Source organism: Sarcophilus harrisii, chromosome 3 (genome assembly GCF_902635505.1).
Source record: "Sarcophilus harrisii chromosome 3, mSarHar1.11, whole genome shotgun sequence".
NCBI lineage: Eukaryota > Metazoa > Chordata > Mammalia > Dasyuromorphia > Dasyuridae > Sarcophilus > Sarcophilus harrisii.
Window position 1 is genome coordinate 400,290,187 of NC_045428.1, and position 15,009 is coordinate 400,305,195.

General features: G+C 36.0%; 1 protein-coding gene across 9 annotated transcripts in view; it reads right to left on the bottom strand.

Moving 5' to 3' along the window:
• The window catches only part of RAPGEF4 (Rap guanine nucleotide exchange factor 4), a 339,342-nt gene that overhangs the window by 38,693 nt on the left and 285,640 nt on the right, over positions 1 to 15,009 (bottom strand). For all 9 annotated transcript variants that reach the window (XM_031960444.1, XM_031960441.1, XM_031960446.1 and 6 more), the window contains 6 exons: positions 13,219 to 13,369; positions 11,258 to 11,346; positions 10,028 to 10,058; positions 9,717 to 9,795; positions 7,945 to 8,091; positions 5,504 to 5,601 (listed from right to left, as the gene is read on the bottom strand). In XM_031960444.1, coding sequence (XP_031816304.1) covers positions 5,504 to 5,601; positions 7,945 to 8,091; positions 9,717 to 9,795; positions 10,028 to 10,058; positions 11,258 to 11,346; positions 13,219 to 13,369 — 595 coding nt within the window. The remainder of the gene's footprint in view (positions 1 to 5,503; positions 5,602 to 7,944; positions 8,092 to 9,716; positions 9,796 to 10,027; positions 10,059 to 11,257; positions 11,347 to 13,218; positions 13,370 to 15,009) is intronic.

Here is a 15,009-nt window from a genome sequence, read left to right on the forward strand (position 1 = left end):
CTTTCTCTCTCTCACTCTTTTTTCTTTACCTTATAAGGACAATTAAATTAGGTTGTGTTTGGAAAGGCAATGCTGCAAGTTTCCTCATTTATCAGACCAGGAAACCAAATTAAAGAAAGGTATAATAGTAATTAAGGATGAAGAGATAATAAAGAAATAATAAAACAGAACATGGCTCTCTTTTGACTAAACTTCCTCTCTGGTCTTCTCCACCACTTTTTCCTTAACCTCCATCAGTAGCCTTCTTCCTCTTTTAATTGGTTGAGTTCTATCCCAGCCTACATTTCTTGTAAGGCTCCTTCTCTCCTGTTTACTCCTCTGGATTTCCTTTCCCTCTCCTCAATGGCAGGTTCCCCCATCTTTCCAGCTCCCCTTTAGAATGTAAGTTCCTTAAGCTGACTGTTTTATTTGCTTCTATTTGTATTTCCAGTATTTAGCACAAAACTTGGGACATAATAAGCATCTAATAAATGCTCTCTCTCTCTCCTTCTTTTCTCTCTCCTCTCCATTTTTCTCTGTCTTTGTCTGACAACCTCCTCTCTTTTTCTCTTCCTCACTCTTCCCCTTTATCTCTCATCTTCTAATTCTTCCAACTATTTATCCATGATAGCTACCATTTCTGTCATCATTTTGGTTGCTTTGGGATGCAAGATATATCTACTGAATTCAAATTTGGCCTCATACACTCACTAGCTGTGTGACCCTGGGCAAATCACTTAACCATATTTGCCTCTATATCTCATCTATAAAATAAGCTGGAGAAGGGAATGATAAATCATTTTGGTACCTTTGCTGAGAAAATCCAAAATGGGGTCAGAAAAAATTGGACACAACTGAAACAACTGAACAACAATCCCTTGATTCCCCCAACATTACTGAAAAGCACACATAGAAATGGTCAGAGGTCCCCTGTTTCTTGCCAATATATTTAATATTTTCTTCTGGACTTTTTTAAGGACTTCTAAGTTGTTCTGTATATTTCATTATGTGATTATATTAAAAATTCAAAATGTAAGGGCAGCAAAGACTTTCAGAAGCCATCTCATCCATCCAGGATCTGAAGGGAACTTAAACTATAAACAAATACCTATCTAGTCTGGGTTTGAGGATTCACAGGAAAAGCTACCCCCATTTCCTCCATTTTTTGGAAAAGTGTAATTATGAGGAAGTTTTTCTTTACTCTGAGCCTAAATCTGACTCTGTACAACTTCTTCCCACTGCTTCTACTCTGTCCTTGAAGGACAAATCCCCCAAGGCTAATTATTCCTCTTCTGCATGATAGCCCTATAAATACACTTAACCAGATGTCCAGTTCTCGGTTGCTTCTTCTAATTCTTCCAAGCGTTTCTCCATGATGGCCTCCAGTGTCTTCACTATCCCAGTTGCCTTTTTCTGAATGAGTTCCAGTTTGTACTCAGGGTCAGTTGGCGCAATGTACACATGCTATTCTTGTCTCTCTTCTTACATGATGAACTCCTTGAGAGTGGGGATTATGTATTGCACATCTCCACAACTCCATGGTGCTTTACATGGTGCGAACACATAGCTGGCACTTAGTAAATACACTCTGAATGATTGATTTATGGGATCAGCCCAAATCTCAGTCAGAAACATTACTTTATAGATGATATCCCTGAAGTCTTCCAAAAGAGAATTGCTTTTGGACTTAAAAGGGTGCTTCATGTGCTAAAATTTTCACATAATATTCAGATTACTCCTTTGTGTGATGACATAACTCACAGTAATACTAATAAAGAACTATTTGTCAGGAAGAGGTATTTGGCCCCAAGAAGTACATATGGGCATGAATGTACCAAAGAGGGTACAAATTCCTTTCTACCATTCAAGCATTCAAATGGAAGAATGATCCTAACAAGCAGTAATGGCTTGTAAGGATGCAGGATCATCTGCCAATAAACAGAGGCTTAAAAAGTTAGTGTCTTCTCCACAGGGATCTAGAGATAGCCTTGCTTTATATCTTTGTGCCAAAGCCATTTGACACACTTGACAAGAATCAGCTGGCAAGAGAAACCCCCATTTGCTTTCATGTTGTAAACACATCACATAGCACCTTAAATAGTGCTCCGTGGAAACATTTCTCTTCTACTTCTAGTTGCCCCTTTTAAAAATGACTTGCTTTTGGAAATGTTTACTTGGACTTAAGAACTCTGATCAATGCAATAACCAACCACTGAACTGCTAATGATGCTACCAGATGGAGATGTGATATTCAAATTTCAGATTGAAATGTGCATTTTTTGGGTTACAGTCAGTAAGAGGATTAATTTTGATTGAATATGCACATTTGTTACAAAGGTTTTATTTTCCTTTTTGCAAATGAATATATGTACGAAGTAGAGGTAAAGTGAGGAGAAAAGGAGACATAGAGGTAGGGTTAACCCCCAAAATAAAAAAAAAAGAAAAGAAAGAAAAAAGAGGGAGTCATTAAAACATGTTTTTGAAATACATACAAGATAAAATAAGGAATCATATAGCAAGCAGAGCGGCTTTGAAAGTAATATTGAATTGATTATATATACTAAAAAGAAAAGCAAGATTTGCATAATGTGCAAACCATCCTTTCAGTTCTATGTATATATTGAAATATATATATTTCAGTAGATGGCTGAAAAGTACATGGATAGAACCATGGTCAAGCTTTATAAACTGTTGGTCTAAAAAAAAGAGGTCATAAACTCTTCAAATATAAATGGAAAGGGGGCACTGGTTATTCTGAAAGAGATGATACTGTCCTTGGCAAATTTCCATTCAAATAATTTTGATATATTTTTGCATTTTGCATTCTGTAAAATTTCAATTCTAACTAATTTGGGCAAATTCATAAATCAATATTAAAATACAGAACATTATTTTTGGAAAGGACTTCAAATAATGCATATAGTTCAATCTCTTCATTTTATAGGTAAGGAAAAATCCCAGGTCATATAACAAGTTAGAAGAAGAAATATTAGAATTCAGAATCTTTCTCTGCATTTTCAGGTCTGTGGTATACCCCAGAGTAGATATCCTTTAGGTTCCCATGATCTTTAATGACCTTGGTCTCATGGTCTTTGACACATAATCTATTATGTGAGGCTTCCCTACCGAAAATAATGTTTTAAGCATGTAGTGGTTGCTGACTTGGTGATCCAGATTGGTTATCACCAATTTTCAGTGATTTCTGCATCCCAAACCCCAAATCACTTCCAGCCCAGGACAAAACACAATTAAACTTAATGTATAAGAATACAAATAGAAACAGAGGTAAATTGTATCATCAGTTACCTAGAAACTCCTTGCTCTGCCTTAAAGAAATGTCATTTCTATATAAAAGTTATCCTTTCTACCATGACCATAGGAAGGGTTAGGCTTTTTTGTAAACAGGTCCTGTTTTTCTGGGCTCTTGAGTGCTGGCTATGAGCAGCTCCAGAGTGAAAGAGAAGCTGAAGGGGATTGCCTTTAGCTGCTACCTCACTTTTCAGGATTTTTTTCTGATTTGGTCCCAGAATCAAACCCATTATTTTTATACATATCCTTTTCTTTTCCAAAGAATAATAAAAAACTGAATCTAGGAATAAATGTATAGAAAAGTGAATTCTTCTTTATGGATATAAGATATCTCAAAAGAAAACAAAACCCGGATCATGTGATGGTAAAACCGGTAAAAGGTCATTTAATCTACCCTTTTATGGATGAAGAAAGTGAAGCTCAGAAAAATGAAGTGAGTTGCCTGAGATAGCTCAACTATGAGATTGAGTCCATTCAAGTCTTCTGATCCCCATTCTAGTGCATTTCCCACTACCACTTATACTTAGAGACTGCCCTAGAGATATAGAGGCTGCAGTCCCTTGGTTTTGTGTGGTGCTAAATATTGGATGGTGCCCAGATGTCAATGGCATTGCTATCTATTAAGGAATCTAATTTGTGTCTTTGCCATTTAAGATGGCTCCATGGCTTTCTCCCAAACAGCACTGGAAAAGACTTGACTCTTCAACCCCTTTATATGGAGTAAGCAGAAAATAAATCTATGCCTGGTGTATTTTAGTTTAATGCAGCAAACATTTGTAGAGTACCTTCAAAGTACAAGATTAATCCATCAAAAAACACTTGTTAAGCACTTGCTACTTGTTAGCACTGTGCTAAGTTCTGAGGATGCAAAGAAAGGTTAAAAAACAGTGCCTGCCCTCAAGGAGCTCACAGTCTAATGGAAGAGAAAAAAAAAAGTACAAGGTACAGTATATCAAAAAAGTATACATCCTGTGTTGATACAAGGTGATTTCAGAGAGGACAGGACTAGCCATTGTGGGGACTAAGAAAGGACTCATGCAAAGAAATTAAGAGGTGAGGATGGAGAAAATTCCAGAGACGGGAAACTAAAGTGCTTCGTAAACTTTAAAGCATTATAGAAATGCCACAATGCTTTACAAAGCACTGTAGTCTGCACAACAACCTCTGAAGCAGATACTGCTATTATCATTTTACAGACGAGGAAATTGAGGAAAACAGACTTGTCCATGATAGCTAGGAATTATCTGAGTCCTTATTTGATGTCTTCCTGACTTTGAGTCCAATACTCTACCCATTGTGCCACCTAGGTGTCCCTAATGCAAAACAGAGGATTTTATGTTCAATTCTAGAGGTCATATAGAACTACTGAGGCATTGGAGAGTCACCTAATCAGTCTTCCCTTCAGAGAAATCACTGGCCACTGAGTGGAGGATGTACTGGAATGGGGGAAACTTGAGCAAGGGAAATCAGTTAGAAACTTATTGAAATAGTTCAGACAAGTTAAATTAGGGAATTAGGGAAGGATCATATTAAAGAAAAATACCTATCAATTTCTATCTACCTAACTGTTCATCTACTGTCTCTTTATAGGCTGACTAGTGAATTGTTAACCTAGATAATCAGGAACATGGTAGTACCTTTGACAAGTAATAGTGTCTGGGAAGTATATGGATTGTTTCAGAATCATTTTGATGATCATGTTTAAATTATATGTTACTTGGATATTTTGCTCAGGATCATATTGCAAAGGTTGATGTAATAATATCTAAAATCTTAGAACAACAAATTAGAACATTTACAGAGACAAACTTTTTCCCATTGCTAAATAGTGATTTCACTTTAATGAGTCCATGGATGTCACTATCATGTCTGACAGATAACACATTTATACTGAATAATGTTTATTTTAACTTTCAAGTTTCAAAGTACCTGGAAAGTAAGTAGACTATGTTCTTGATTATAGAAATGGTAGTAGAAATTGTACTTTTGTATTAGTGCTTTTCAATAAATACCAGAGCCTCAAATTTGTAGTTTAGAGTATCTTTTAAAAAAAATGATTTTTACCCAAAATGTGTTTTTTTAAATGTTTTTTTTTTTTTTTTGGTAGGAAAGACCAATCAGAATTCAAGGTGTTTCTTTTCCTTTTTTTTAAAACACTAAGATTATGCAAGCTTTTGACTGCAGATGCTTTTATGAAAACAGCATCCATACATACCAGTGAATCGAATTGCTCTCGTGGGCAAGCGAACAGACGTCCATTAACAGTGAGTGTTGTAAATACTGAAACATCATTAGGTTTGAGCACCACCTTTTCTGTGAATATAAAAGCACAAGACTGCCCATTAAATACATCTGAAATTCGCTGCACTACCTTAATCACACCAACAAATTGTCAGCCATGTGAATTACCTGAATGTGGATAGTGACTGTATGAAACACATTACTAAAGGGACCTACTGAACAACAACAAAAGAGACATAGCATACTCAGGCCCTCAGTGTTAGAAGAAAAAACAACACTATCTGAAATAACTACAAAACAAGAATAAGACTACCAAAGATTCAATTTATTCAGTTCTAAGCTGCTATCATAATTATAAACATACATTTGCTTCTAACTGGCAATAATGCAGAGTAGTTGGAAAGGAGGAGAAAACTTTATAAAACTCAGATGACTTCTGCTTTAATATTGGACTTTGAATATATATTATTTACATTTTTCAAAAAGACTTTTGGTACAATTAGTTCAAATTGTTTCCTTTATTTGGATATTTAAAAATATTTTAATATTTAGATGACTCTGATCTATCTGGTCTTGTTTAATTTTGTTTATTTCTTTTGATCTTTTATTTTAGTTCATTTATGGATTATTTAATCAATTTTTCTGAGATCAAGCAATTTAAACTCTTCATTTCTTAGTTTACTAATGTGCAATTTATATTTTATAAATATGTATATATTTCATTTATGTTGTCAGTTTTATTTATAGTTGTTCAAAATAATTTCTTATAATTTTCTTTATTTCCTCACAAAAACATTTTTTCCAAAATAATTTGGGCAGTATGGATTTTTAAAAAAATGATAACTGTATTTCATTATAATTGGTTTTCTTTGAAATCCTTTGCATTTTATTTTATGCATTTAAAAACATTATTCTGAGAATGGATCTACTTTGTAGTCTGCTTCAATAAGGTTCCATAACACAAATACCCCCTTCTCTAATGGTACACATTATAATCCATTTCTAGTTCATGATCACAGGAAATGTACCCAATATACTGGGTGGTCAAGGATTCTAGATCTCTTGATATTACATAGATACCAAGAGAGTGATTTTTAAATTCCATGGACCCCCAAGTTATGGAAGGATATCTATGGATAGATTTCGGAGATTTATGAATGTGGGTGGGAAAAAAAAAAAACTGAAGCAACCTTCAACCTATTTGTAGCAGCAAACAGGTCCTGAGCTAGATACTCTACCAAGGGTCCTCAAACTTCGGCCCACGGGCCAGATGAGGCAGCTGAGCATGATTATCCCCCTCACCCAGGGCTATGAAGTTTCTTTATTTAAAGGCCCACAAAACAAAGTTTTTGTTTTTACTATAGTCCGGCCCTCCAACAGTGTGAGGGACAGTGAACTGGCCCCCTATTTAAAAAGTTTGAGGACCCCTGCAAGACTATGGATTATCATTTACAACTCATGAAAACTATTCAAATACTTAGGAAAACTGACTTCTCTTAAAAGTCCTAGTGCTGCAAGAATCATTAATGTCTAGTAAAACTTGCCTAATTTTTTTAATGGATAGGGTTCTGATCTAGAACTTGGTAAACATGTATAATGGTTCTGATTTCATATTAATAATCTAGTTCTTATATTGATCACTCATAGTACACATACACACATATGTATATGTCCATATGCACCACAGATAATACTTAAAGATGTGTGTTTTTCCAAATAACAAGAACCATGTGAGGTAGATAGTGATCTCATTTCACAGATGAGGAAAATAAAGCTCAAGGCGGGAGTAACTTGCTACATTTTGTTTTAGGATGTGTTATTTTCCCTCAAATAAACTTCTCAAGGGAAAATGTCTTTGATTCCTTAGCACTTAGCAGATTCTCCAGCACAGAAGGTCCTTAATAAATTCTTCTTGAATTAAAATCACTTGTAAAATTCTTATTATTCAGTTTTGTAAGATTTTGTGTTCCAAATTTTTCTCCCTTTCTCCCTTACTTCTCCCTCCTCAAGATAGCAAATGATCTGACATAGATTGCAGTTCTTTTAAACATAATTGCAGAATTTTCTAAGGACCCACAAATAGTAAAGTCAAGATTTGAATCCAGGACTGACCCATGTCTAAGGGCAGTATCTTCTGAAATTATTGTATCTTCCTCTATCTCAGTTTCATTATTTATGAAATGGAAATAATCACTTTCTATTTGAGATCTGTTATGAGAACTAAATGTGATGGGATGTATATAAATACAAATTTATTATTAAGAATGATGACAAAAAATGAATTGCTGGTATGAGCACTCACCCAATCCACTTAAATTAGCATGGATGGGTTCTACCAAATCCTGACCCAGTGTTTCTGATCAGTTGGGATTTTCCATTTTGCAGACAAGTATAACATCTGGATTAAGTCTTTACCTCCTCCGGAGCTCATCTTGACTATTATCAGTCCTTCTCCAGAACCCAATTTGTCTGCTACGGCACTAATAACTTCTTTCACAGAAGCTGACACAGGCACGCGGATAGTGGTATAAGTATGGTCTAGGCAGTAGACTTTAAACAGAACTGTGAAAAAGAGAAAAATGTTACTACAGTATGTCAGTCTACCACATACTTTTTAAAAATCACAAGTTTTAGAAATATTTTCTTCATTCTGCATTTTTTTTTTTTTTTTTTTTTACTATTTTAGCCTACTATTTTCCATGTTAATGTTCCCATGGATTCACATTTTTACTTATCCAGAAAGGACTGAGCTAAATATATGAAATGGCATAAGCTGCTATTTATAACAAATATATTCATGACTTCCTCTCTCTGCCCCTCAATCAGATGCCTGTGAAACCAAAAGAACAAGAACGTTAATGATTTTCTAGGCCCATAATCTGGGCCTGCTTGAAGACTCTGAACCTCTCCTGGCTATTGTGAAAAATTCACCAAACAGACCAAAGTACCACACTATAGACATTTAATGATAATGATTACCAGATACCCTCGTGATGAATATTTCAAAGTGGTACAGAGTTTCAGGCCCTGGAGTAGCACCTTTCAGCAACATCACATCCCCTGCCTGGTGCTAGAATTCTGTGATCCATTTCTAATTATGTAATGAAGTCACAGTGTTTAAAATTTCTCATTCACCTGGTTCATTTACCTATGTACTTTGAGTTAATGCCATTTGTTGAAAGAAGGACACTTCACTTTATATTTGAAGAGAATAGTTTCAGTTGCCATGTTTGCAGGTCCCCTTCCCAGAGTCCCGGGATGTAGTTCAATGATTTGAAATGGAAAATGTAAGACTTTTTCTTTCCTAGCTCACAATGCTTTTGGTGAGTCTTTGAAGATGAATGGATTACTGGGAAGAATTTTGATCTCTCTGAAATCACCTAATGGGTTCTACTCAAAGAGTTTGAGGCAGCTCCATTCTCCTGGGCATCTATGAAATGAATGCTCCCCTCATAGAGGGGGCACCTGATGACAGATACCCTGGCATCTCTCCCATTGTCATATAGTTATGGAATAGAACCAAGCTATGATGCTTGTCTCTAGAATTAAATAATCTCACTTCAAACAAAAGATAAGAAGTACAATTAACTGCTTGGATTGAGGAAGACCCCTAGTAATTTTAAATTTTGCAGAGAATTTTGTGTATATCCTATCTCTTTTGATTCTCATAAAAACCCTAGAAGGGTGGTACTATTATTATCCCGATTTTAAAGATGAGGCTGAGGTACAAGGTAATTCTGGGCAAAATGATGATTACCCAGCTAATAAAGCCGGAGACAGGGTTTGCACTCAAATATCCTTGATTCTGAGTCCAGCTCTCTCTGCATTGGTCTGCTTAATGGCCAGAGATGACCAGTTCTGACCAGAGAAGGACCAAGCTGATTAATGTAGGAGGGAAGATTTTTATTCTGACCCACAATATTATTGTTCAGTTGTTTTTCAGTTTGTGACTGCAGCTCTATTTGGAGTTTTCTTGGCAAAGATTCTGGAGTGGTTTGACATTTCCTTCTCCAGCTCATTTTACTGATAAGGAAATGAGGCAAAAAGGGTTAAGTGACTTGTCTAGGGTCACACAGAAAGTGTCTGAGGCTTGCTTTGAACTCAGAAAGATGAGCCATTCTGACTCTAGTCATCACTGTGCTACTTAGCTGACCTGTAATAAGCCATACAAAATGAATGGTGCTTACTTTCATCAGACCCCCGAACAGGTTGGCGTTTCTGTGCTTTGTCTTCAACAGGGTTGAATTGTTGCAAAAGAACTTTGTGCTGGGGGGAGGAAAGCAATTGCATTAAATGTTATAGAGGAGAATAATTACCTTACCTTAAAGTATCAGTAAAAGTATACCTGGGCATCAATCAGGCCCAGAAAGATTAAGTAAAATATTTTGTCATCTTAAAAATATTCATTATGTTTTAAATGGTGTAGTTAAGTGTTCTGGAGTATAGTAATTTTACTAAACACAAAACAATATATTCCAATTCAAAGCTTTTTACCCACCTTCTTTTGTGGAGCCTTGGCATCTTCTGAACTAAAATGTAGAAGTAGAGAGAACCCATCATTCAATATCTTTGATAAATATTATTTTCTATTTTTTTTTGTTAACATCTGTCTTCCCTTACATAAGCAATGAGATAACACTCTCAGAAGAAGAGAAGATCATCTTCATTTCAGGTTAGGGAGACTAGGGCATGGGAGGCAATGAAGGGATCAGCTAAGATGGAGGCAGGAATGATATTAACAACCAGGATCCTTAAGTTCATTAGCTTGTCTTCTTCCTAGAACTTCAAATGTCACTCAAGTTTCATCTTCCAATCTTTTTGGTTTATATGATGAGAATATTATACTCAACAGGATTGGGCTGGAGGGAAGCTTCATGTAAGTGCTGCTTTCATATAAGTATTCATCTACAGTAATTAAGGTCATCTCCAATCCTTCTGATCTGTATTTGGCCAGATCCAGAAAGCTCTGGAGGGGAAAGTGAGGCAGGTGACCTTGCCCAGACCTCCCTCACTTAAATCTGATTCACTTGCATGTTATGGCATCCCCTCCCTGAAATAATAATTGTAAAGTGTTTATAGTGCCTGGCACATAGTGTACTGCATCAATTATTTAGCTATCATTCATCATCATTATTCTTGTTATTATTATTATTTAACTAAATGTCTGGCCATTCTGATCTTAGAATTTGAGGCCTAAAACCAGAAGCGCTCCATTTTGTTAATATAAATCTAGGAGGAAAGGAAGAAGTCAATTTATACTGCTACCCTGATATTTAGACTTGGTAATGAGTAGCGTTTATAAAGGCCTTCAAGGTTTGCAAAGCACTTTACAAATATTATTTCTAATTTCCCAAGAAGTTGGTACAATTATTATCCCCATTTTACAGAAAAGGAAATAATAGGCAGACAGAAAGTAAGTGACTTGTCCAAGATCCCACAGATAGTGAGTTGAAGCTGGATTTGAACTCATAATTCCTCCTGATTTACAGGCCCAACACTCTATTTACTGCAACTCCTAGCTGCATTCCAACATGGAACCTCACTTCCTTTTATTTGTCTTCTATGTGATAACAGCCTATCCCACTGGACTCAGGTCCTTCGATTCTAAAATGCTATGTGATTGCTTCTTTTTAAATTGTTTTAAAACTTTAATATAGAAAGGTGTGTCAGAAGGGCTTGTGATTAGAGGTAGCGTGCTTAAGACAAAGAAAGACAATACTCTCCTTACATTTGCTTGACTGTCTTTTCTAACTCTGGAAGCTGTTCCTTAAGGGCTGCAATCAACCGGCTATCATCTGATACAGATACATAAAACTCCTGAAATGAATAAAGAACATGTTGTTTAACCATAATAATCAGAGATATGTTATTCTGCAAAGATTAAGAAGTAGGGTCCACAATTTAGTTTCATTTGGTAGTCACTAATGAGTTCAACAAAAGAAGTATTCCATTTTATATGTCATTTTTCTCCATGGTTTTTATGATAGTCTCTATTTTAAGATCACTTTGCTGCTTAATTCTATAAAAATATTTTTCTTGAAAAAAATTGAAGACATCATATGTTACATTGACTATTATTAAAAATGATTAATATTATTAAAACATTTTAGCACAGCTACGAGGCTTAGCAAGTTTTTCAACTCAGCTTTACAGGTTGTTTTTGTTTTTGATATTAGAGCCATTAAAATCAATTCTGAAGTTCATCTTAAAGTTCAGCCCTTAAAGTAATTAAATATCAAACAGGGACCTTCATCAGTTTTAAACTTTAAAACAGAACAAAGACTTTAGGGACACCTTATATGTTAGAAGTCTTTCTCCTCAAATTTCAGGGACCATCTTTCAAAAAGAGATTTGCAGCTGCTAAGATGCTGGTCAACTTGTTAAAATAAAAATCAATTCTTCATCAATACAAAGGATTTGTTCTCCCCTATCTCTTTGTCTCTCTAAAGAAGAGTATGATAGGGTGCATAGAGGCCTGGCCTTTAATGTCAGGAAGATCTAAGTTCAAATGTTACCTTTAACACCTGCTGGCTACATAGCCTTAAGCATGTCACTTAATTCCTCAAAGTTACAGGGAATTTTTAAGAGTATAAATTACAGATAAATTGCTAATGTACAGTGATAAAAGGGAGTTCCCACTAATAAAATAAATAGTCTTTTTATTAGAGGAATTTCCTGTCAGTTTTGTTAAGCTTCTTGCTCAGTTAGGGTCTCCTTTTATATTATGTTCCATCAGCTTGGGATGCTTGCCCTTGTTCATCTTCCTTAGAAAACTTTATTCAATATTGTCATTCCTCAGGAGTATTTTTTTTTTTTTTACCGTTACTAAGGTGAGGAGGCAGAAAAGGTGGTAACAGAAGCAATTTTGAATGAATATTCTCATTAGCCAAAGTGGGCGGATGGGAAGAGGTAAAAGAAGAGGGAAGTATTTCTGCATCAGCTCAACCCTTGCCTTGAATTATCTGTAATATAGTAGGCCTGTGGCATATATCGCTCATATCAAGTGGATGGAGGCCACGGATGCACCTGTAAAATTCAAACTCCTATGATCATGCTGCATTAAATTTTAGAAAACAATTCCATTCCATCACCATAAGGTATCCTTATGCCTCACTATGCTTATCCTGTTCCCTCTGACCTAAAAATTACTGCTGAGAAGGGAAAAAAAGGAACAGACAGCCAAAAAATATCTTGTTTTGGGTCATCCATTTCAGAAAACATAGGATCATAAATAAGCATTTGGGCTACAAGGATTTTTAAAACAATTATCTTTTTCTTCTGCTCCCTGTCTTCAGTAGAGTAAAGTATTACTCCGGTAAGATGCTCAAATAAACAATGGAGGATAGTCGTTATTAACAGAGGTAAATGGGGGTAGGAGACATAATGAAAATTTAGGGTCATGGACTGGAAGAAAGTTCTCTTCCAACTGAATGGTCTTTAGGTCAAAAGCTATGTCCAGTCATAGGTCTATTTCTGTGACTCCTCAGGACCACCTTGTGTCTCCTCTCTCCTTCACCTCCATCACTAAGAAAAGTGATAGGTTCCCTAATTTTAATAATTCCTTACTTTATCCTCTTTGAAATGGGAACATCACTCTAAATCGACATTGTATCTTGCTTCTAGAATAAGTCCCTTTAAACCATACTGCAGAGAGAGGGGGCAGAAAAAGGAAGAATCGTTCTAGCATACCTCTAGGAAGGCCATTGCTACTTCATCCTCTTGTAGTAAGTCTCCATATAAAGTTGCCCACTGGAGGACCAGGCGGATGACTCGTCTCTTGTTGTTGAGGGCATAATCCATTTTGTCCTGTTCTGTACCTTGGGAAGGCTGTGCATGGTAAGTGCCAAGGGGTCAAGGAATACATTCAAAATTTTTAAATTTGCTCTTCAAGGAAGTATTTGTAAAGGGCCAGAATTAAATCACATTATACTAGGCTGTATGGGACCTGCCATGTGTGGTGTATCTCTGCCTGAGGTCTCTTTTCCTCTCCAACCTATCTTGCACATCGTCACCAGACCAATCTTCCAAAAGCATTACTTTAAACATGTCAATCATTGGTGCTAGAAATGACAAAAAGCCCCTCTATTTCCCACAGGCCAAATATAAAATTCCTTATTCTAGTCTTCAAATACCTCCATAATCTTGTCTGAATGATTTTTGCAGATTTACCTTCTATTAACTCCACTAACTAAATCATCTGCTTCAATCAAAGTTCCCCAGGCCTCCAAACATCATCCCTTTGAACTTCCTTATCTCCATTATTTTTCTCCCACTGGAATACCCTCTTCCTCCTCTTTTCCTATTGCAATTCCACCATACAATTCAAATCTCACCTCTTGATGCAAAGTCTTTTCTGTTCCTAATCTAAAGTTCTCTCTTCCTTTAGTGAATTATCTTTGGCAGGTACCATATTATGTAATGTAGGGATCCATTTAACCAGGAAGAGGTACTTTTAAGAAGTTTTGTGTCTGTGAGTGTGCACTTGCTAGGAAGAGGGTAGTAGGAAATGCTAAGAATAGAATGCATGAGCATGGAGAAGGAAGTAGATGTCATAGCTAAGCCCAGCTGGAGGATTGGAAAAATAGGGGAAAATGAGGGTACAGAAAGTAACGTTTCCATCACCAACCCCAGAAATAAATTTGAGTCACGATTACCAAGGTGTACTCTCCATTCTTCTGGGATTTCTAGGAAACTATATGAGGGGTAAATACCTGCAACTTCTGGCTTAGAAATTAACCAGTTTGGGCTTTGAGATCAACCTGTAGGATAATACTGATCTATTCCTCTTTGACATACTGCCACTTTCTCCTTGCACCTTAAACTATTTTCTCAATCTTGTTAATTTTCCTCATATTTTTGTTTTGTTTTAGAACCAAAATGCATATAACTTGGAGAATAATATAGCATAAATTTAGGGCTAGAAGCCTCCCCCCCCGCCCCAAGCCATCTAGTCCATTGCTCAGAGAATAAATAAGGGTTCTGAAACTCAGAAAGTTTGTGTCTTGCCCAAGGTCACTAAGGAAGAAACTGTCACAGGTGAGATTTTAGCCTGGGTCTTCTAACTCCAGAACCAGCATGCTTTTTTATGTTTCCCACAGAGCAAATCACAATATCTTGCCAAGAGTAGGTGCTTAATTATTTGCCTATTTTCATTTAACACACCCTTCTCTCTCAAGTTACTAATAAAACATAGCCATTTACTTTGCAACTGGGTAAAAGAAAAAAGAGCAGATCCTTCCTTGGCTCTACTACCAGTTTTAAAGCATTGTAGAAAACAGCCTCTCAGGAATGTTATTCCTGAGAGCTATACCAGTAAAAGGCATTTTCAAGAGGGGTTATAAATAATCATGATCAAAGTAAATGACAGAACCTTAAAGCAAAGGTTTCCTGCATATAAATGGGTTACAAAATGGTTTTCATAAATTGAGCACTGGATTCATAAAAAAGGAAATTGGTCTACCTGTATTACTACAATTCTCT